Source organism: Vigna radiata, chromosome 1, assembly GCF_000741045.1.
Source record: "Vigna radiata var. radiata cultivar VC1973A chromosome 1, Vradiata_ver6, whole genome shotgun sequence".
NCBI classification, from domain to species: Eukaryota; Viridiplantae; Streptophyta; class Magnoliopsida; order Fabales; family Fabaceae; genus Vigna; species Vigna radiata.
Window position 1 is genome coordinate 11,684,130 of NC_028351.1, and position 21,521 is coordinate 11,705,650.

A 21,521-nucleotide genomic window follows, 5' to 3' on the forward strand; every position below is an offset into this window, starting at 1 on the left:
AATGGAAATAGTTCCACTCTTTAGCAGCTGCTTCACCAAATTGGTGTCTCAATTGTACATGTCTATTCTTTCCATTGTAATTCTTCTTTTTAGCTATAGCTATTGCTGATTGGCAATCACAGTGTATTGATATTAATGGGGTATTGGTTTCATTCCTAATGGAATGTTCGCTAAGAAGTTTTTCAACCACTCAGCCTCATTACCAGCCATCTCATGAGCGACAAACTCAGATTCTATGGTTGATCTCGCAATAATTGTTTGTCTGGCTGATCTCCATGTAATCGCACCACCCAAGGTGTGAATACATAACCACTAGTGGTTTTTGTCTCGTCTGAATCAGAGATCCAGTTAGCATCACTATACCCTTCTAGTACAGTGGGAAATCCACTATATTCAATGGCATAATCCATTGAACCTCTTAAATATCTCATAAGCCTGTAAAGTTCACTCCAATGTTCCTGATTTTGACATTGGGTATACCTACTCAGTCTACCTACTGCATAAACAGTATCTGGTTTAAAAAACCTCATCAAGTGCAGTAAGCTCTCAATTATCTAGGCATACTAAGGCTGAGATAATGATTCTCCTTTATTTTTCACTTAGCATCATAAGGGGTACTCACAGGTTTTAAGTCATAAAACCCGTTTCTCAATATATTGTGCTTGGGACAGTAATATACTATCTCCCTTCCTTATGATTCTAACCGCTAAAATTATATTGGCTTGACCCATATCTTTCATTTATTTAATTCTAGTGACAATCTCATTGCATGTCATTCAATTCTACCAATCATATTCACCTTATTTCTCATAAGTTAAATTATCATTAAATTAACATTGAATATCTTAGCTTCAAAATATACCTCCCGTCAAAATTCTTCTTTGATTGGATTTTCATAATAATAAAAAAAACTCATATTCTTATTTATAATGCACCAAAAACATATAAAATAATCACCAACACATCCTTGTACATTTCAACATCACACAAAATAATTTTTCAATTCGTTAATAAAAAAAATTATCAGCTTAACTCCATAATAACCAGTCTATATTAACATATCGTTACCTCAAAAATAATAGCACCCAAACCCAAACATTGCAGCTTTCGATATGCATCTAAATTTCACTATCCACACATTATTAAATCTTTTTCTACCAAGGAAGTTTCCTAAGTTTGAATTAAATAATGGTTATTATAAGTGCACCAAAATATATACATCAACTAGTGCATCAAATTAACTTAACCAAAACAACCATTCAAACAACAAATTATAAATAAATATAATTTAATATTAATTCAAAATTATAATTCATTTATTATTTTAATTAATCACCTCATTACTTTCCTTTAAATCTCATTCCTTCCTTTTTAAACCAAATTAATTTCTCTTTCAATAAAGTAATTTGATTTCAAATTAATTACTAAATAAATAGTAATAACTTTGTTTCCATAATTATAATTATTATAAATTAATATGTTCTTCTCTTTCCCTTTACATTTTATTTTCATTGATTAATATCAATAATTGATTAATTTATTTCCTATTACATTAATCTGATTTTAAAATCATAAGGCTCCAAATAATCCTCTGAACCGCCAGCCAAATTAGGTTCAAACTGAACCATCCACAATCAACCGTGTAAACTCTGGCCTACAACCCAGTATATTCAAATCCAACCCAGATTCACCCATGGCCCAAAAGAATTTCACATGAGAGGTCACTGCAACCCCCTGACTGTCGGCAGCTCCTCCTGCCGCACTCACACAACCCCCAACAAGCGGAAACCGCCATGGCCAAGCCAGTTTCAAATCCAACAAGAAACCAGATTCAGAAACTCCAGGAAAACCCAATGTTCGCAAGAACAGATTTCAAAATCCCGCATGAGAGTTCCCAAATTTGAAAATCCTAATTTCAAGATGGAAAACAAACACAGAAGGTCCCAAAAAACCTCCAAACAAATACGCGAGCTGATCAAGATCACAAAATTTTCAAACCAGAATTCTAACTCTCAAAACGCAAATGGGAAACAAGAAAAAAAAAGCTCTCAAAACACAAATTTAGAAACAAGAATAAAGCACCTAAAAGAGAATTCTTGAACAAGATCAGAAATCCCCAAAATGCAACAGAGTTCCTTCCTCGTGACTCAACCCAAAATCACAAAATCAGAAACCTTAAAATCCCCAAATCGAAACCCTAACGCGAACGCCATCCACCGCGAGATCGCGCGAGTCAGAACAAGAAAGGGGGAAAGGAGAAGGTCCATCCGCACAACTAAGGACCCTGGAAGTCCACCGCGAGCCGCCATCGAAAGCGAGAATATGCCTGAGTCGCGCCTCCCACGGTGTCGCCATTCTCGCCACCATGAGGTCATTGCCTCTGCTCAAGACTCAGAACGTTCTCACCCCAAGACCGGGTGATCCGCGATAAGAAAAGAGTAAGAAGCTCGAAGCTTCTTGTTGCTCGCGTTATATGAAACTGAGAAGGAAATCAGAAAGAATTTCCCTTGTGCGACGTGGGGTCATCCCTGGTTCGTTTATGAACCCAATTTCAGACCCTTGTTTAGGGTCTCAAACCCAGTGTCCCCATTAGGAATTCAGAATCCAAAAATTCAAGCAAATTTTAATTTTAGGAAAGAAACCTCTCTCCAAATAATTTAAGGTTTTACCTCACTGCCTGCAGAGGTCATTAAATAACCGTTTTCCTCTTTAATATTAAAATAAACATTATACATGTATTAAAAAGGAATCAATACAATCTATAACAGAATCATAAAACCAATAAAAATAATTGATATTTATGATTTCATATGTATCAAATTTATCAAAATTCAAGAACTATTTTATCATATCACAAATATCAAATAAAATATTAAAAATAAATTTTTTCATGCTTTGAAAGAAAATAAACATATCTCCAAATTCATCATACAATAAAACAATAAAGTAGAGGTAAGTTTTTCGTACCTTTTGACCGTTGACAGTAAGAGATTGAAATATAAGTCCTTAAGATTGTAGTAAAAATGTTTACAAAATCTCATACCGTAATTTCCTGAAGCGTGTAAATTCACTGTCCTTAAGGACTTATCCGCGGTGTTGNGCAAGTCCCCCAGAATACAACAGGATCTTCTCGAAAGTATTCGAGGATCACAGAACTAGCAAGAAACTCTACTCTGATAGAGTTTATACCCAGGATAATTTGTAGAAGAGAAATAAAAATGAAGCTAGGAAGAGAAGAGAATGAGAAAGACTGAGGTCATTTGTAATGGGAAAGTGCTATCTATTTATAGAGCTAGGAAAGAATAAAATAAATAAAATAAATTAAAACACATAAGTTGACTCTTTCAACACATAAAATTTGACCGTTTCAGCACTTAAAGATTTGACCGTTGTTAATTAATAAAATATTAACAGTGCACAACTTTCAATTGCAATAAAATAATAATATTTTACAACACAAAATAGCACACCAAAATAAAATTCACCATATATGTAGAGCATATAAACAATTCAAAGAAACATAACTAGCTCCCCTTACTTTTTGGTTCTTACAGCACAGTTCCTAGAAAATGCCCTAACAGTACCTTTGCACAGAGGTAATTTCGACAGTACCTACAAGCCACCAATTTGGTGTAGAGCATAGATTTTAGGGCTTGATAGGATAAGGAAAATAAAAATAACTCTACTTGCAAGGTAGAACCTTTGCATGAGTAAAACACTAGGGTGCGGAGAATGGAAAATTTACCTTATCAGTGGAGAGACGCGAAACTAATCGGATGGATTGAAAGCTCTCAATTCCGGGAACATAGGGGCACCACCTATTTGAAAAAGCAATGGTAGAAATTTGAGAAAGGGTAGAGAGAAGATGGAGCAAGGTTTAGAAAGAAGACAGAACTTTTAAAGAACCCAACTTTTAGAGAGATAAAAACTAACAAATGAGTTCTAATTTCTAAAAAATTTCTCTCTAACGTGAGGTTGTTCCTAGCCTTATAGGCTTGACTGTCTCACATAAGTCCCAATGACTTTAAAAATTTTTAGACTCTTACAATTTTTTATTTCTTATTATTTTTTTTATACATACCATTATAATAATATAACTTTTATTCTAAATAATTACAAAATTAACATCTTTAAAATATCCTCTAAATAATATTTTTTTTAAAAGAATTTCTTCAAATAAGTTCAATAGAACATTATTTCTTCAAATGGACAGAACTTTTAAGTAACTTTTTGATGTTTGAAATAAAAAATCCCTTGGAAATTCAGTTTCATGTGGACCAAATTCTGGAGGATTTCTTTTAAAGGAGAATCAAATTCAGCATTAAAAATTAAAATAAAAAATAATTTGAAATAACTAATAAAAATACTAAGAATAAATTTTAATTACTTTAAGAAAAAAATTTATGAATAAAAAAACAATAAAAGAAAAAATTATTTACAAATTAAAAGGAAATTAAATATTATTATATTATAAACACAAGGAAAGTATATTTTAAAAACTAGAAGCATGACCCACCAGAGGCATGCCGATTTTACCAAGCCAAATATATAATATTTATTATATTAATATTTTAATCATTCAAATAAAGAAGACTTTTATATTTTTATAGTATTATTAAATACTTTTAAACCATTTTTTTAATTTTTATAAATATATATAATTGATATTATGTTAATAAAAAGAAAAAAAAATATACATTTCTCTTATCATATTATTCAAATAAATCCAAATACGTTAAAGTTTCTCCTGTATAAAACATGTAACAAATGCTGTCAAAAATTTCAAAAGACAGGACACGGCGGAATCATTTGAAGAACTAAAATAATATTTTTAATTAAAATTTGTTTGCTATCATTCTGAGAACCCTATGCTATCATTGTGACAAAGATAATAATGTTTACAAAAATAATATTAATTTATATATATTTAAAAGCAAGACGTGGTTGTCTTTTTCAGGAACCATAGAACAAGATTTTGGAAGGTGAGATAATTAAATTTCTCACTCTTGGAGAAAGAAGGTTAGATAGTAATCATAATATTTAAAAAAAAAAACACAAAACTATTTATTTTAATTCTAAATTCATAAAATAAAGAAAACCAGAATAAATAGCAAGTGATATCCCTGTATCATCACAGTAATAAAAGGAGCATCAGAAAAAGAAAAAACCCTGAGAAGAACATGAGCAACAATCCAGTTGTGCTGGTGGTACCTTATCCAGCACAAGGACATGTGAATCCTTTGATGATCCTGTCACAGAAGTTGGTCGAGAATGGTTGTAGAGTGGTTTTTGTGAACACAGAATTCGACCACAAGCGAGTGGTGAGTTCGTTTGGAGAGAAACAACAACATAGTACGAACCAGGCGATGAAGTTGGTTTCAATTCCTGATGGGTTAGGAGCTGATGATGACAGAAACGATCTGAGCAAGCTATCTGATGGTCTGCAGAACTCCATGCCAAAAGCACTTGAGAAGCTGATAGAAGATATGAACTTGAAAGGTGATAACAGAATCAGCTTCATTATTGCAGATTTGTGCATGGCTTGGGCGTTGGATGTTGGAAGAAAATTTGGGATCAAAGGTGCAATAGTATGGCCTGCATCAGCTGCTATCTTTGCCCTGTTGTGGAGTCTTCCCTCTCTGATTCATGGTGGGACCATAGATTCTGATGGTAAGTATGATGCTATCCTTTTCATATTATTTAGTTCAGAGTAATCCTATCATAAAATATATAAAGTTTTGTATTTTTTTACGAAAAAAAAGTAAAAAATAAAAAAGAAAGTATAAAATGAATGTAAAAAAAAATTAAGTATGTGAAAAATCATTTTTCTTTAGTTTATTTATATTGCATGTTTTTCTTTCTAAGTGTATTAGATTATAAAGTAATTCTGTTTGTTGGAACATGATTTTAAACAAATTGAACCATTTAATCATAATAAGTATATCATTTTATTTGATAGCATACACTTTTTTAAATTTTTTCATGGAAAATCTGACATGAAAAGTCTTTTAGAATTATGTTTTATGAGATAGAATAATTTATATTAAAATTATGATGCAAGAAAAATTACTATTTTTAATTTATAACAACACTTACATAATAAAGAAAAGATTATACAAATGTTATTTCATTTATTTTTTATTATTAGAGTAAGTTTGCACGTAAGTTATATATAGGTGGTCCTGATGTGAAATAGAGGTTTTTTAAATTGTTAATTAGTGTTGTAGATATATGTGTAGAATATAATTTACATTTGTTATTTATAAGTATGTATACCAATTAGGGAAGTAATATAGATCTTAGAAAAGTAAAAAGTGATATATGTTCTATAACAATTTAAAAACGTGTACTTAAATACATCAATATTTCAATATATCTAAATTAAATCATATCTAAACTAAACTAACAACACCAAAGCATAATATGTATAGATGCTATACAATTCTATCCATAACAAGTACTAATTTCTAGTACATAAAAAATATCTTAACTATGAGAGAAAAAATTCTTTAATTATGTTGGTATCCAACAGCTCCTCATTCTAAAAAAGTTACAACAAAAAATAAATATTAGGTTTTAAATAATATAAATGAAATATCTAATTGTGTCGTTAGTGTAGTAAAAGAAAACAATAACGACTATTTTTGTCTATTTGTAGTAGTTCCGTAATTAAAGTATATACAAGCGAGGCAAAAAGTGGTAGACTTTTTGCCTCGGTTATGAATTGAGGTAAAAAAATGTATGTTTTTGTCTTGGTTCAAATACAGTACAATATCATTACGTAAAAGAAAATTTTCATACTAGTGTTTTTTTATAATTGATTAAAATTTATGACTATTTATAAAGTTATCATATTATATTTTTAGGCGTATTTAGTGCATATAAGTAGAAGTATTAAAGATTGAACAAACAATTGCCACAATAATGCTTCTTTTTTTTGTTTTTATTGCAGGAGAAAGATTAACAACGAAAGAGACAATTCAAATTTCACCAAGTATGGTCGAGATGAACACAAGAGACTTATTTTGGCTCAACATGGGAGACAAAATAAATGGTAAGATTATATTTCAGTATTTAAGACATTGTTGTCAAAGGTTAAATTTGACAGAATGGTGGCTCTGCAACACCACACATGAACTTGAACCTGGTGCATTATCATTTCTTCCTAAGATCCTACCAATTGGTCCTTTATTAAGAAGTTATGACAGTAAAATTAGCATCACAAAAGCAATTGGACAATACTGGGAAGAAGATATGTCTTGCATGAATTGGCTTGATGAACAACATCATGGTACGGTGTTGTATGTTGCATTTGGTAGTTTCACTCATTTTGACCAAAACCAGTTCAATGAACTTGCCCTTGGATTAGCCCTCACCAATAGACCTTTTCTTTGGGTTATAAGAGAGGATAGTAAAATGGAATACCCTCATGAATTCAAAGGGCATAAAGGTAAGATAATTAGTTGGGCTCCTCAACAAAAGGTTTTAAGCCACCCTGCCATAGCATGTTTTGTCACTCACTGTGGTTGGAATTCTACCATAGAAGGTTTGTCCAATGGGGTACCTTTCTTGTGTTGGCCATATTTTGGAGACCAAATTCAGAACAGAAAATACATTTGTGATGAGTTAAAGGTTGGCTTGAGATTTGACAAAGACGAAAATGGAGTTGTGTCATCCAAAGCAATAAACTCGAAAGTGGAGCAACTCCTTAGTGATGAGAACATAAAATCAAGGTCTCTTGAGTTGAAGGAGAAAGTCGTGAACAACATAGTCAAAGGTGGTGCATCATTGGAGAACCTTAATAGGTTTGTCAAGTGGCTTAAAGAGTAGGAATTGCCATTTAAATTTAATTTATGCATATTTTATGTTAGATAAAATAAACTAGACATTTTGATGAAAACTCTTGTAAAACCTTAGCAATATTTTCAAGCCATTGAGATTTCTATTTACAGGTCTTTTTATTTTATAGCGTCAAAAACAACGCAATGTTATTATGTAGCTTTTTTTGTTTTATTTCCTTTAAGATCATATTGTACGACCATTGTTCATGTATATGTTATTTTGAAATATATATTTAACATATTTTTTGTATAAAACATTCATGAAATTCGTCATATAGACATTTTTATGTATAAAACATTTCTTCCTCCAAAGAGTCTACATCCAATTTTTCAAAGCTAAATAATAATGAATTCTATTACTGTCACTTTTGATTTACAATCGAGTATATAATTAGTCTCGACTATCTAAGTATAGAAAGTCTCCCTAGATAAGGTATAAAATGTCTCTTCAAATTGGCTAAACATATGTTGATAAGTCCTCTGTTAGGGTCACCTGATTTTAGATTCCTTAAAGATTCGATCAAAACTTGAGCTAAGTTGACCTCGATCGAAGGTCAAATTGAGTCACTTTGGATGGAAGGTCGAATATAATAGACTTAATCTAAAGGTGATCAAATTCGGTTCGAATCAAAGGTTGAGATGAATCGGCTTAGGCTATAGGTAGAACCAAGTCGACCTACATTACAGGTCGGACCCAATTAGCCAGGGTCGAAGCACAAGCAAAGTACAATTGGAATAAATATTTGGATGAGTGGTCCTAGACTAAAGGTTAGGATGGGTCTCTTTAGACTTAAGGTCATGTTAAACGTGGAGCTGAGTTGCTTGGACCAAAGGTTGAGCTTAGTTAGCTATGAACGAGGTCGATCCGGGTGAACCTGAGCTGAAGATCAACTTTAGTCAACCCCAAATGAAGGTTGATAAGAGTCATTCTTGGTCGAAGATCGAATAGAGTCAACTTAAGTAGAAGGTCGAGTTAGTTAGGTCAGGTCGAATCGAGCCAAATCATCTTGGACCGAAGGTCGACTCGAGTCTACCAATTATAAAAGTCAAGATGAGTCAGCCTGAACAGAAAGTCATTATTCAACCACATGGACACAAAGGCAACTTGAAGGTTGAGTCAATTTGGCTTGGACAAAAAGTCAAGCTAATTCTTCCCAGGCTAAAAGTTGTCGAGGTTGAAGCAACCTGTTATAAAGGTTAGGATGAGTTAGCTAACACTGATGGTCAAGATGAGATAACATAGACTTAAGGTTAGGTTAGAGGTTGAGTCGAGTTTACTCGAGCTGAAGGTGGGGCCAAGTTAACACGAACCAAAGGTTGGGCCTAGATTGCCTGGTCAAAGGTCAGGCTAAAACGACCTCAACTAAAGGTCGATCACCTTGGATTAAAGTTCAAAGGTCAAATAGAATGACTCTAGGCCGAAGTCGAGCCGAATCAACACTTGTCAAAGATCGAGTTAAGACAACCATGACTAAAGTTCAAGCGGAGTCACTTTAGGTTGAAGCTCAAACGAACTCGACTTCAGCCGAAGGTTGAGCCAAGTCAGCCCAAGCTGAAGGTCAAGTTGAGTCGATTCGGATAGAAGGTCAAACTAAGACGATTTGAGTTAAAGGTCAAACTAAGTCGATCCATATTAAAGGTCAAGCCAGGTAGGACCGAGCCAAGGTCGATATGTGAGTCAACATGGGCCAAAGGTCACGATGAGTTGACTCAATCGAAGATGAGGTTGATCTTCCTCGATTGAATATCAAATGGAGTTGCACCGTGTCGAAGGTGAAACAAAGTTGACACAGGCTAAAGATTAGGCCAAGTAAAGGTTGAGTTAAGTTCTCCCAAGTCGAAGATTTAACCGAGTCAACCTATGTCATTGGTTGAGTCGAGTCAGCTTGGTATAAAGGTCAAAATGAGTCAATCTTGATTGAAGATCATGATGAGTTAGCACGGGCTGAAGATCGAGTTGAGACAACTTGGGCCGAAGATCGAGTCGAGTCGCCACAGGCAATAAGTTAATACAAATTTGGTCACATTGAAGGTTTGGACCAAGTCACCATTAATTAGAGGACAAATGGAGTCACCCTGGGTCAAAGGTAAAAAATATTTAACCTAGGCCGAAAGTTAAGCCGAGTCGTCCAAGTCAAGTTTGAGTTAAATCAGCCCAGACCACAGGTTGAGTAAAGTTGACCTGGTATAAAGATTAGAATGAATCGACCTAAGATAATGCTCAAGCCAAGTCAACCTAGGTTGAAGGTCGAACCGAGTTTACTTATGCTAAAGGTCAAACCTTGTTGACCATGTATAAAAGTCAAGATAAGTTGACCTAGACTAAATTCGAGATGAGTTAGCTTGGACTTAAAGTCAGGTTGAAGGTCAAGTCGAGTCGGCCCGAATTAAAGATCGAGCCAAATTGACCTGAGCTTAAGGTTAAGCTGAGTTGACTAAGGTTGAAGGTCGATCCGAGTCGACCTAAGTCAAAGGTCGATCAGAGTCGACTCGTGTCAAAGGTCGAGCTGAGTCGACTCGTGTCAAAGGTCGAGCTAAGTCAGCCCAAACTAATGGTCACACTGAGTTGGCCTCGTTTAGAGGTCAAGACAAGTCAACACATGCTTATATCATGACAAATGAGTCCATGTCCAATTTGATTCAAGTCAGCTTTGTTCGATATTGAAGTGAAACAACCTTACCCAAGTCGAGACAAGTGAATCAAACTCAAATTAGCAAAAAGTCAATTTGTGTTCAAGTCAATCTTAGTTTATCCAACTTATAGCTAATAGACTTAATAGTCAAGTATATTAAATCATTTGCATTTGATTTAATTGAATTGAGAGGTGTAGACTCAATCTAAATTTAATCCAATTTGAATTAAATTGAAAAAAAAAATTCAAAATCTAAATCATCTAGTTAAAATGCATCTGGATTATAAATCTAATATATTTTATTGGCTGAAGTTTAGATTTAGACTAGATTTTGAGAAATACAATTTCATGACCACACTTAATTAAGCTTGTTGCACACAGGATGAATAAATTAGACAGACCAAAATTGTCATTTTTACTATTATCGAAACTTGAATATCAAAGAACACGCATATTAAGGCACCTCCATCTCTGTTTTGAGGCCAACGACAACAAGATCTCTGTCGACGAGCTGGACAACGTCCTCAGAGAACCATGGTGGCTTTCATTTTGGTGAACAGTTGATGTTTTCAAGGGGAATGAGAGAAGAGTTAAAATTCTTGCAACTTGTTGAAAACAACCACAATCATTGTATTTCTTAATTTGATTTGCCACACATAGGAGAATCAGCCAAAACTAGGCAATAGGAATAATAGTTATGGATTGTAAATGTCACATTCAAGTCAGTATTGTATTGATATTGATATCAAGTCCAACTTTAGCAGCATCGCTTGATGAAATTCCTGTTGCAACACATAAATCAGACACCATATCAGGAGATTCATGTTATTTGAAAAGTAAATAAAGAAGTTTTATTTTGTAAAAATTTTAGATTTTAGAATATTGCTTGATTCCCTTTAAATATTTGTTAATCCAACCACATAAATAGATCTATGTTAGATAAAGTATAAAGTTTAGAAATCATATCAAGAGTTTCCAACTAATACACGCCTTTCATAAGTGTAAAAAAGTAATGATAATTGTAATATTTCATACTTCTTTTAATCATTCCATGCACATGTAATTTTTTAGAAATGTAAATGAGTTTAATTTTTTTTAATGTTAGGAACTACTATGTACCTCTTCCTAATTTAAAGAAAAATATTATATGTAAAAATTAATTAAGAGTTAACTAACAATTAAACATGCATATGATTAGTTGAGTTAATTTTAAATTAAGTACTCTTATTATATTTATATTTGCGTATCTAATTTCTCTTTGTTTGGGTGTCTTTAACTTTTGTAATTCGTGACATTTTGATTACATTGAACACATGATGTGGTAAAAATGTGTTTTGATTTTACTTACATTCAATTAATGTATGTAGATAAAAGTATGTTAGGTATACATAGTTTTTTGGTTGTGGATATTTTTTATTTAGACATTCGTTAGGTACTCCAAGCACGAAATGCACAAAAACATGAACTCTTACGTGTGGTTGTCTTTTTTTCAAGTAAATATTAATTAAGAAAAATTTGAATAATATAAATTCTGCTCTTTTGACTAGGTTAACGTTTGTGGAAAATTGAGGAGATCGTTATCTTACAAATTAGCCTTTCTTATGTGTGAAATACAATGTTCACACCAACCTGTCTATTTGTGTTTTATATACGAACATCATTTCGAACACCATTTCGTAACGAAATAGTATTCTTTCATCTTCTTTTTTTCCTGAAACGCAATTAGCTACAAAATCTATGGAAACTTATTCCTAAAATCCAAAAACACATTGGAAAAGTAAGTGATCAAACAAAGAAAACAGTTTATCTCCATTTTTAATTTACAAAAGTTGTCCAATTTTAGAAAATTTTATTATAGGGAAAACTTCATTTATTACCTCCCATTTCAAATACATCCAAATTAAAAGAGATATTTCTTATAATAATTATATATTTCTCCTAATTCATTAACAACATNCNNTNAANNAANNAAAAAAAAAAAAAAAACAAGTTTAATGATAAAAAAAAATTATATATTTCTCCTAATTCATTAACAACATACTCTGAATCAATCAAAAAAAAAAAAACAAGTTTAATGATAAAAACGCTAGAAAAGTCGAATCAGAGAAGTAAAAGGAAATTTGACAAGGTAAAGGATAACAAAATCATTGATATGAACACAAGAAACTTTCTACCTTTCTTACATCATCAATGTTCCTAGAACTTAGTATAATAGCCGAAAATTTAGACTAATCATGAGAGATAGCAATTGCTAAAAATTACAGACATTTGATTATGATATAGTGAGGGTAGTGACTATATATATATCTATGATGTATTAACAGAATGAATGCATAATTAGCCTAAAAAATCAGAATCAATAGAAACCAAATAAATATTAACATGGGAATTCCAACTGTGTTAGCTTTGCCATATGCAGCACAAGGGCATGTGAACCCCATGATGACATTCTCACAGAAGCTGGTTGAGAATGGATGCAAAGTAATTTTTGTTAACACAGACTTTAACCACAGGAGAGTGGTGAATTCTATGGAGCAAAAAGATGGTTCAAGCCCTGATGAAGAATCACTGCTGAAGTTGGTATCAATCCCTGATGGTTTAGGACCTGATGATGACAGAAACGATCAGGCCAAGCTGTGTGAAGCCATTCCAAAAACCATGCCAGAAGCACTTGAGAAACTCATAGAGGATATTCATTCGAAAGGTGAGAATAAAATCAACTTCATTGTTGCAGATGTGTGCATGGCTTGGGCTTTGGATGTTGGGAGGAAAATCGGAATCAAAGGAGCTGTGTTGTGTCCAGCATCAGCAGCTATTTTCACCTTGCTGCACAGCGTTCCTATGCTTATTCATGATGGCATTGTAGACTCTGATTTAGGTAACAATATCATGCTAAAATTTCATTTCATTTATACATTTACTTATATATAATAAACTTAACTTTATGTTTTAGTTCATGTAGGATTTTCAACGTATATTATGTATTATATAAGCTAATTCTTTTCTTTTTATGTTGATGTTTTTCACTGAAGGTTTAACATCAACGACAGAAAAGAGAATCCGGATTTCGCCAAGTATGCCTGAGATGGACACAGAAGACTTTTTCTGGTTGAATATGGGTGAGCCAACTACAGGTAAAAAAGTGCTTAAGTATTTGCTGCATTGTGCAGAAAATTTTCATTTGACAGAATGGTGGCTTTGCAACACCACACCTGAACTTGAACCTGGGACATTATCGTATCTTCCGAAGATCCTTCCAATTGGGCCATTGTTAAGAAGCAATGATAATGATAATAAGAAAAGTGCAACTACAAAATCAATGGGACAATTCTGGGAAGAAGATCAATCTTGCATGAGTTGGTTAGATGAACAAGCTCATGGTTCTGTGTTGTATGTTGCATTTGGAAGTTTCACTCTTTTTGACCAAAACCAATTCAATGAACTTGCCCTAGGACTAGACCTCACCAACAGACCTTTTCTTTGGGTTATAAGAGAAGACAATAGAATGGCATACCCTCATGAATTCAAAGGGCAGAAAGGTAAGATAGTGAGCTGGGCACCTCAACAAAAGGTTTTAAGCCACCCTGCCATAGCATGTTTTGTGACTCATTGTGGCTGGAACTCTACCATGGAAGGTTTGTCCAATGGGGTACCTTTCTTGTGTTGGCCATACTTTGGAGACCAACTTTCCAACAGAACACATATTTGTGATGAGTTGATGGTTGGTTTGGGGATTGACAAAGATCAAAATGGAGTTGTGTCACGAGAGGAGTTGAAAACCAAAGTGGAACAATTATTTAATGATGACAACATAAAACCTAGGTCTGTGGAGTTGAAGGAGAAAGTGTTGAACAACATAGCAAAAGGAGGAACATCTTATGAGAATCTTAACATGTTTGTGAAGATGATAAAAGAATAAGAGTTGACATTTTGTGAATATGTTAACTCTAGATTTGTATTAGTTTGTTTTATACCATGTATTTGATATGTAGTTATCTTTATTTGCTAATGAATTGTTTCGCTTGTGAAAAGAAATAATATGTTGCTAATTTGTTAGCATATATGTAAATCTTGTTTTGTTTGTTTCAATGCCCATGTTATAGATTTTTATTCCAATTTCTTATTGCTAAGGTGTTGTTTTTTTTATTTAGTAAAAGTTTGTACTAGGATGATGGTATCCTTGCATTAAATATTGCTAATAAATGTGTAAGTGTACAATAAGGTGTTCATTATTTTTTATACAATAACAGTCTATTGACAAACCATTTTAAGAATTAATATAATCACTAAAAAAGATAACATTTTTTTATTTGTTAAGAAAAAAATTAAAAAGTAAAATAATGAATTTAAAGTGGATATAAAAAACTATTAGATGTTAAAGTAACATTATCTTAATTTCAAATAAAAATTATTCTTTGTTTTTTTATTATATACTCAAATAGATAAACTCTTGACAATTTTATTAATTTGATATTAAAAAATATGTATATGCTTTATAAATTTAAATTTTAATAACACCATAGTTGTTTTAATTTGATTTTTATTTTTGTCAAATTTTATATAGTAAATAATATTTGAGTAACTACCATATAAATGAAACCTAATTTTTGAAATGTAAAATAAGAATGAGAATTGACTTTTATTTGAAAATTAGTTGAATGAAATTCCCTCGTGCTCACCAACTCTTCTTTTATCTTCATCGGCCACCGAATAAAGTTGATTGAACACTCAAATAAATACATAATAGGGTCCATGCTACAACCTTCACGCTCCTTCATCTTCATTGCATGAAACGTTTTACAAATTTAATGGTTTAATTTGTAATTGTTTTTAGTTTAAATACATTTTAAGTTTTTTTTAATATTTTTTAAAGATAGTGTGACAAAAAAATTTAAAACTTTAAAATAAATAAATATTTTTAGTACAATAATTAATCTTAATGATATTATTTGAGAACATTCATTTTATTTTCTACAATTATGTCAAATTTATACTATTTTTTAAATTTTTTATTTTAAAAAGTAATTCAAAATTCATCGTTGTTTATATATAATACCATCTAAAATGACCTTCATTATTACCATCTATGATATTTTGGATCAAGCTCGTACATCTATAACTTTTAAATTCAATTGAAAGATTTTAAATGTTAAAATAACAAATTTCAGATAAAAAGTGGAGTGTAAACCTTTTAGTTAAGTTATGAGTTATTTATTTTATCTCTACTTATCATTTATTTCAATGAACATATAATATAAGCTTTTATTTAGAAGTATAGTTAATATTAATAGTCTTTCATACATTTTAACCTTTTTTTTTTATACTTCCATCACCCCATTAATTCTCCTCACATCACATTCAATTGTATAATCCGTGATAATTAATTCCTCTCAGATAAATTCAAATTATATTTAAGTTTTCAATAACCAATAAATATTCAACAAGCAATCAAACATATTAATTAATTATTAAAATAATATATTTTAGATAATCAAACCTATTAATACCGATTAATATATCTGTTAATTAAATAATTATTAATTCTTAATCGATATATTTCATATAATATACATAATAAAATAAGAAAAGAAAGCAAGATAAGAAAATAATTAAGAAAATTTCAGAAAAAGGGTTGTTGATATTACAGACGTTCTTGAGAAAATGGAGGAGAAAGAGAAAAGAAAGTTGAAGGGAGTTCATTGATGAGTCTTTTTCACTTGGTTTACTTTACTTTAATATGAAAATATTATACAGAAAAGGGACCACATTTTAGGCACCGCAATCATAAATGTCGTGGTCTCAAACTCATCCAATAATATCCTAAGATTTGATTGATCCAATTCATCTATAATAATTGCTAATTATGCTTTCAATGTATATAAGAACTGTAAGAAAACGTATACATTTAACTTACAAACTTTAGTATTCGTCAAATGGCAACGTTATTAGCATGATTTTAAGTAACTCAAACAATACAAAAGATTCATTTCAAAAAAATATAAAATTTCTAAAATTATATTTTATTTTTTTATTAAATAAATATTTATATTAGAAAATGTATCGAATGAATATTAAAAATAAATAAGATTGACATCGTTTTACTAAATATTAATCTTATTTAGTTGTAATATTTTAATTTTTAAATTAATTTTAACTCCACAAACGTTAAATAAATAAATATATATAACTAAAATAAATAAGATTAGTGTTTAATCGATATTAACCTTATTTATTTTTTATATTTCGTTTATTTAATTTAGTATTGGTTTAGTAGACATTAATTATATAAAAAAAATCAAAATAAATAATGTTAGTATGGATCATATTGAATATGTACCGTAATAACTTTTAATCTAATAATAGAGTTTTAAAGATGACAAAGTCTCTTTACTCATAATTTTTTTATTTCATTTTTTATATAAATCTCCTTACACTCTTTTTCTCTTGATTCACATTCATAAGTATTCTCACACTTATTTTCTCCTATTTTTTTTTTTTCATCCACATTAATTCTTCTGTTTATCTCCTTCCTTCATAATCATTTTTTCCATACACATTCATCTCCCTTATACACCTTCATCTCTTTTATCCATTATAATTATTTTTCTATTTTTTCATTCATATTTGTTGAATATAGAGGTATATATGATAATTTTTGTTTGAATTTATTATCATTAGCATTGACCAGGTCGACGCTATATTAAATAAATTTTAAAACAAAAATACCTTAATAATGTCTTATGAATTTCTAAATTTTTATTAGTTTTTCTATTAATATTGATGTCTTATTTTAATATTCTCTTTCATGATTCCACATAACCTCTTATTAAATCAATATTTTAATATCATACTTATTAAATAAAATATATAATATATAATTTAATATCATTATTGACTATAATATACTTACTAATTTTATTAATCTCATAAAGAATAAAACTTATAACATAAAGTAATATGTAGTACATTGTCATAAAGTCTCAAACATGTCATAAGAAACATAAAGTCTAACCAAAATATGAGAATATAAAATTAATTTGAATAAAATTCACATTAAATTTTTTTAATAATTACTAAATATATCTATATTATAAATATATATATATATACTATTAAAGAGAAATAAATAATTGGTAGAGTTTAAGTATAAATTTAAGTCATACATTAAAAAAAAATAAACAACTTATAATAAAAAGTTCATAAACATATTATTTAAAAATTCATTATTTTAAACTTTCAAATTCATATATCGTATTTAGTTTTGATTCATATCTAGATGAATATTTTGCACAACAAAATTAAATAACTATTTTATATACTTTAAATATATGTTGATTCAGAAAAATTAAATATGTTTAATCAGTCAAGGATTTCAACATTCTATATTGCTGTGTAATTTTTCTGAAAACAAACAACCAAGTTTATTAAAATATTTTACAAAATTTATGTTAGTTTATTAAAAGTATTTAGATTTGTGAAAAATTAAAAGTTAATTTTATTTTTTATTATATTTAAAATAAATACTTTTTCTTAAAAGAAGATCCATGGATCAAAGTCAAACCATATAATAGGTAACAAATTGACATATCTACTTGCGTTTATGTCTTACTTGTGATTATGTCTTAATAGATCATCTTTACTTCATTTTATGTATTAGTTGTTACAATAACTCATATATATGTAACCAAAATTGAAATCCATTTTGTAACATATAACTAACCTAGTCTTACGTAAACTTAATAAATTATAGCGAAAATTCTAAATTATGCACTCTTATTGTAATTTTGTATTTTGATGTGAAACTTTTAGTGAACAACAAATATATATATATATATATATATATATATATATATATATATAATTAAGTTTTTAATTTCCATTAAATGGCCATTGTTATATATATATATATATATATATATATATATATATATATATATATATATATATATTTTTCTTAGATTTATGTGCTTTTTAATTTTTTTCTTTATATAGTATGAGATATTAATAATTTTGTTGGTACATTTATCACTTACCTATTTTGGGGTTATTGTTTGGTAAGTAGGGAGGAGAAATAGAGATAACTCTACCCAAATTAATCGTGTCTAGTAAATATGTATCTTCCCTTCGGCATCAAATTGAACAAATTTCACTAAAATATGAGAGAGTATTCATTGAAGTTACTTATGGCATATTACCAAATATTTAGTTGACAATAACATTAACATAATATAAGAAATAAGAAAGTGACATGTAAACGTGTTGCCATTAATATAGTCCTTTCTTCCTCTCTTTTTTGGCTAAAAATTTAAGATTGCAGGATAATACTCTATACTTCAAGATAGGGAAAAGTTTCCAACTCAAAGACTCCTCATAAATATTATTATTATTATTATTATTTTAGTTTTTTAAGAAAATAATTAGGAGTTTGAACTGTCACCTGTTCTTAAATATGTCTGAATTTTGTAATAAAATAAGAGACAACTCCATATATCTCACTTTATATTATACTAAATGACATTAACTTTTCTCAAAAAAAAATTTAATATATACTTTTCAAATGTTTTTAATTTTAAAATAGACTGACAAATAATTTATTATATTCTAATAAAATTATATTTATCTTTTTTTTAAAAAAAATATCGTATTATTTAAAAATTAAGAGTGTAAAGATATTTCTAATTTGTGTTAGAGAAAACACTTACCTTAAAAAAGAATATTTCAATCTAATATATATATAATTCTTTTATATATATATATGTGTGTATGTTTTTTAAAGATCAGAGAGTCGAAATCAAGGCTATAGTTGAGAATGAGCATTCCAACAGTGCTAGTTCTGCCATTCCCTGCACAAGGGCATGTGAATCCGATGATGATCCTGTCAGAAAAGCTGGTGGAGAATGGATGTAAAGTGGTTTTCGTGAACACAGAGTTCAACCACAGGATAATGGTGAGTTGCATGGTGGAGCAACGAGATCAAAATCCACTGATAAAGTTGGTGTCAATCCCAGATGGCTTGGAAGCTGATCATGACAGAAAGGATTTGTCAAAGCTGTTTGATGTTAGTCTAAGCAGCATGCCTCATGCACTTGAGAACCTCATCACAGAACAAAATATGATTTCCAAATCTGAGAACAGAATCAGATTCATTGTTGCAGATGTAAACATGGCATGGTCATTGAACGTTGCCTGCAAACTGGGAATCAAAGGAGCTCTATTCTGCCCTGCATCAGCAGCCATTTTTGCCTTAATTTACAACATACCCAAACTTATTCATGATGGCATCATAAATTCTGATGGTAACATTTTACTTTATCCTATTATGTTATTTATTTAATTTCATCACTTCTTTTCTTGTTAAATCATTTTTAAGTTATCAAAATGTTTCGCCTCACCCGTTATTGATTTCTCAAAAACGGATAAAAAAATCGATGAGTTGGTAGATCAGCTAGTCAACTTTTTTTACTTTTGTTTTTTTAAAATTTGTTTTACATATATAAATATTAAAAGCATATTTAATTGTATAAATATATTTTGATTTATATAAATATTTTCTAAATTTTTAATTATTAAATATTTAATCAAATAAATTGATATAATAATTGTTGTACATTTGGATATCATCTCTCAATATGTATTAAATACAATGGACTACAACAACTTAATAGATTTAAAATTAGTCTAGTCAACCTTAATTTTTCACATAAATTATAAAAATTTAAGTGTAAGTTTAAGTTTTATATGGAATAAAAATGAGAATGTACTACATTACATAATAATGGAAATTGATTAAGTTATTACAACTATTTTCTATACGTTTCATTTCTTTTTTATGTATAAAAAACTAATTTTATTTCGTCTAAGTAAAATATTGATCATTTATCAACAATTTTGTTTTCATAAATACATTTTCTACTAAATATTACATAGTTCCTGTTAAAATTTGTGTTAATTTACCTAATAAAATCATGAAAATATCTAATAAAATGATATCTGTTCCCATAAAACTACACTTACTAATTATAATTTTTTTTTTATTGTAGGGTCATTGTTGACCACTAAAGAGACAATTCAACTATCACCAGGCAGGTTAGAGATGGACACAAAAAGTATTTTCTGGTTGAATTTGAGTGACACAATGAATACTAAACAAATGTTGAATTACTTAGATACTTGTGCAAAATGTTCAAATTTGACAGAACTATGGTTTTGTGACACGACATATGAACTTGAACCTAGGGTTTTAAGCTTCTTTCCCAAGATCCTCCCAATTGGCCCATTGTTGAGAAATTATAGCAACATGAATGCATCATCGACAAGATCAATGGGACAACTTTGGGAAGAAGATCTCTCTTGCACGAGTTGGCTCGATCAACAACCTCAGTGTTCTGTTATATATGTTGCATTTGGTAGTATCACATGTTTTGACCAAAACCAATTCAATGAACTTGCACTAGGACTAGACCTCACCAATAGACCTTTTCTTTGGGTTGTGAGAGAAGACAACAAGATGACATACCCTAATGAATTCCAAGGGAATAAAGGTAAGATAGTTCAATGGGCTCCTCAACAAAAGGTGCTAAACCACTCTGCCATTGCTTCCTTTGTTAGCCATTGTGGTTGGAACTCAACCATGGAAGGTTTGTGTAATGGGGTGCCCTTCTTGTGTTGGCCATATTTTGCTGACCAAATCTATAACAAAGCATATATTTGTGATGAATTGAAGGTTGGGATGGGATTGGAGTTGGATGAAAATGGAGTTGTGTCAAGGTGGGAGATAAAGAAGAAATTGGAGCAAATACTAAGTGATGTGAACATGAGAACAAGGTCTATGAAGTTAAAGGAAAAGGTTTTAGACAAAGGTCGATCTTCAGAGAACCTTAAAAAATTGGTCAAGTGGATCAAAGAGTAGGATTTTTCCTTTTATGTGTGTGTTTTGGATCATTAGATCAACTTTTTGAGTGATGAACATGGATGCAATTTGGAAGTAATATGTCAAATAGAAGTGAAGTGTAACTTGTTAGAGTTCATTGATATGGGTTGGAGGTTG

At 30.2% G+C, this 21,521-nt stretch overlaps 2 protein-coding genes and 1 long non-coding RNA gene across 3 annotated transcripts; 2 read left to right on the top strand and 1 right to left on the bottom strand.

Annotated features, from left to right (window-relative positions):
- Nucleotides 1-3,476: 3,476 nt before the first annotated feature.
- LOC106776952 lies at nucleotides 3,477-5,297 on the bottom strand. The gene is made up of 3 exons (XR_001376910.2): nucleotides 5,212-5,297; nucleotides 3,746-3,818; nucleotides 3,477-3,612 (listed from the first exon to the last, which is right to left on the bottom strand). It is a non-coding gene; the product is annotated as an uncharacterized LOC106776952 (long non-coding RNA).
- On the top strand, nucleotides 5,094-14,497 carry LOC106768638 (UDP-glycosyltransferase 83A1). Its single transcript, XM_014653890.2, has 4 exons — nucleotides 5,094-5,670; nucleotides 6,953-7,054; nucleotides 12,894-13,352; nucleotides 13,507-14,497. The coding sequence occupies exons 1-4, from the start codon at nucleotides 5,181-5,183 to the stop codon at nucleotides 14,391-14,393; spliced, it is 1,938 nt and encodes a 645-aa protein (XP_014509376.2). The 5' UTR covers nucleotides 5,094-5,180; the 3' UTR covers nucleotides 14,394-14,497.
- A 4,767-nt stretch (nucleotides 14,498-19,264) lies between these two features.
- LOC106769098 (UDP-glycosyltransferase 83A1-like) lies at nucleotides 19,265-21,512 on the top strand. The gene is made up of 2 exons (XM_014654576.2): nucleotides 19,265-19,770; nucleotides 20,515-21,512. The coding sequence occupies exons 1-2, from the start codon at nucleotides 19,284-19,286 to the stop codon at nucleotides 21,381-21,383; spliced, it is 1,356 nt and encodes a 451-aa protein (XP_014510062.1). The 5' UTR covers nucleotides 19,265-19,283; the 3' UTR covers nucleotides 21,384-21,512.
- The last annotated feature ends 9 nt before the right edge of the window (nucleotides 21,513-21,521 follow it).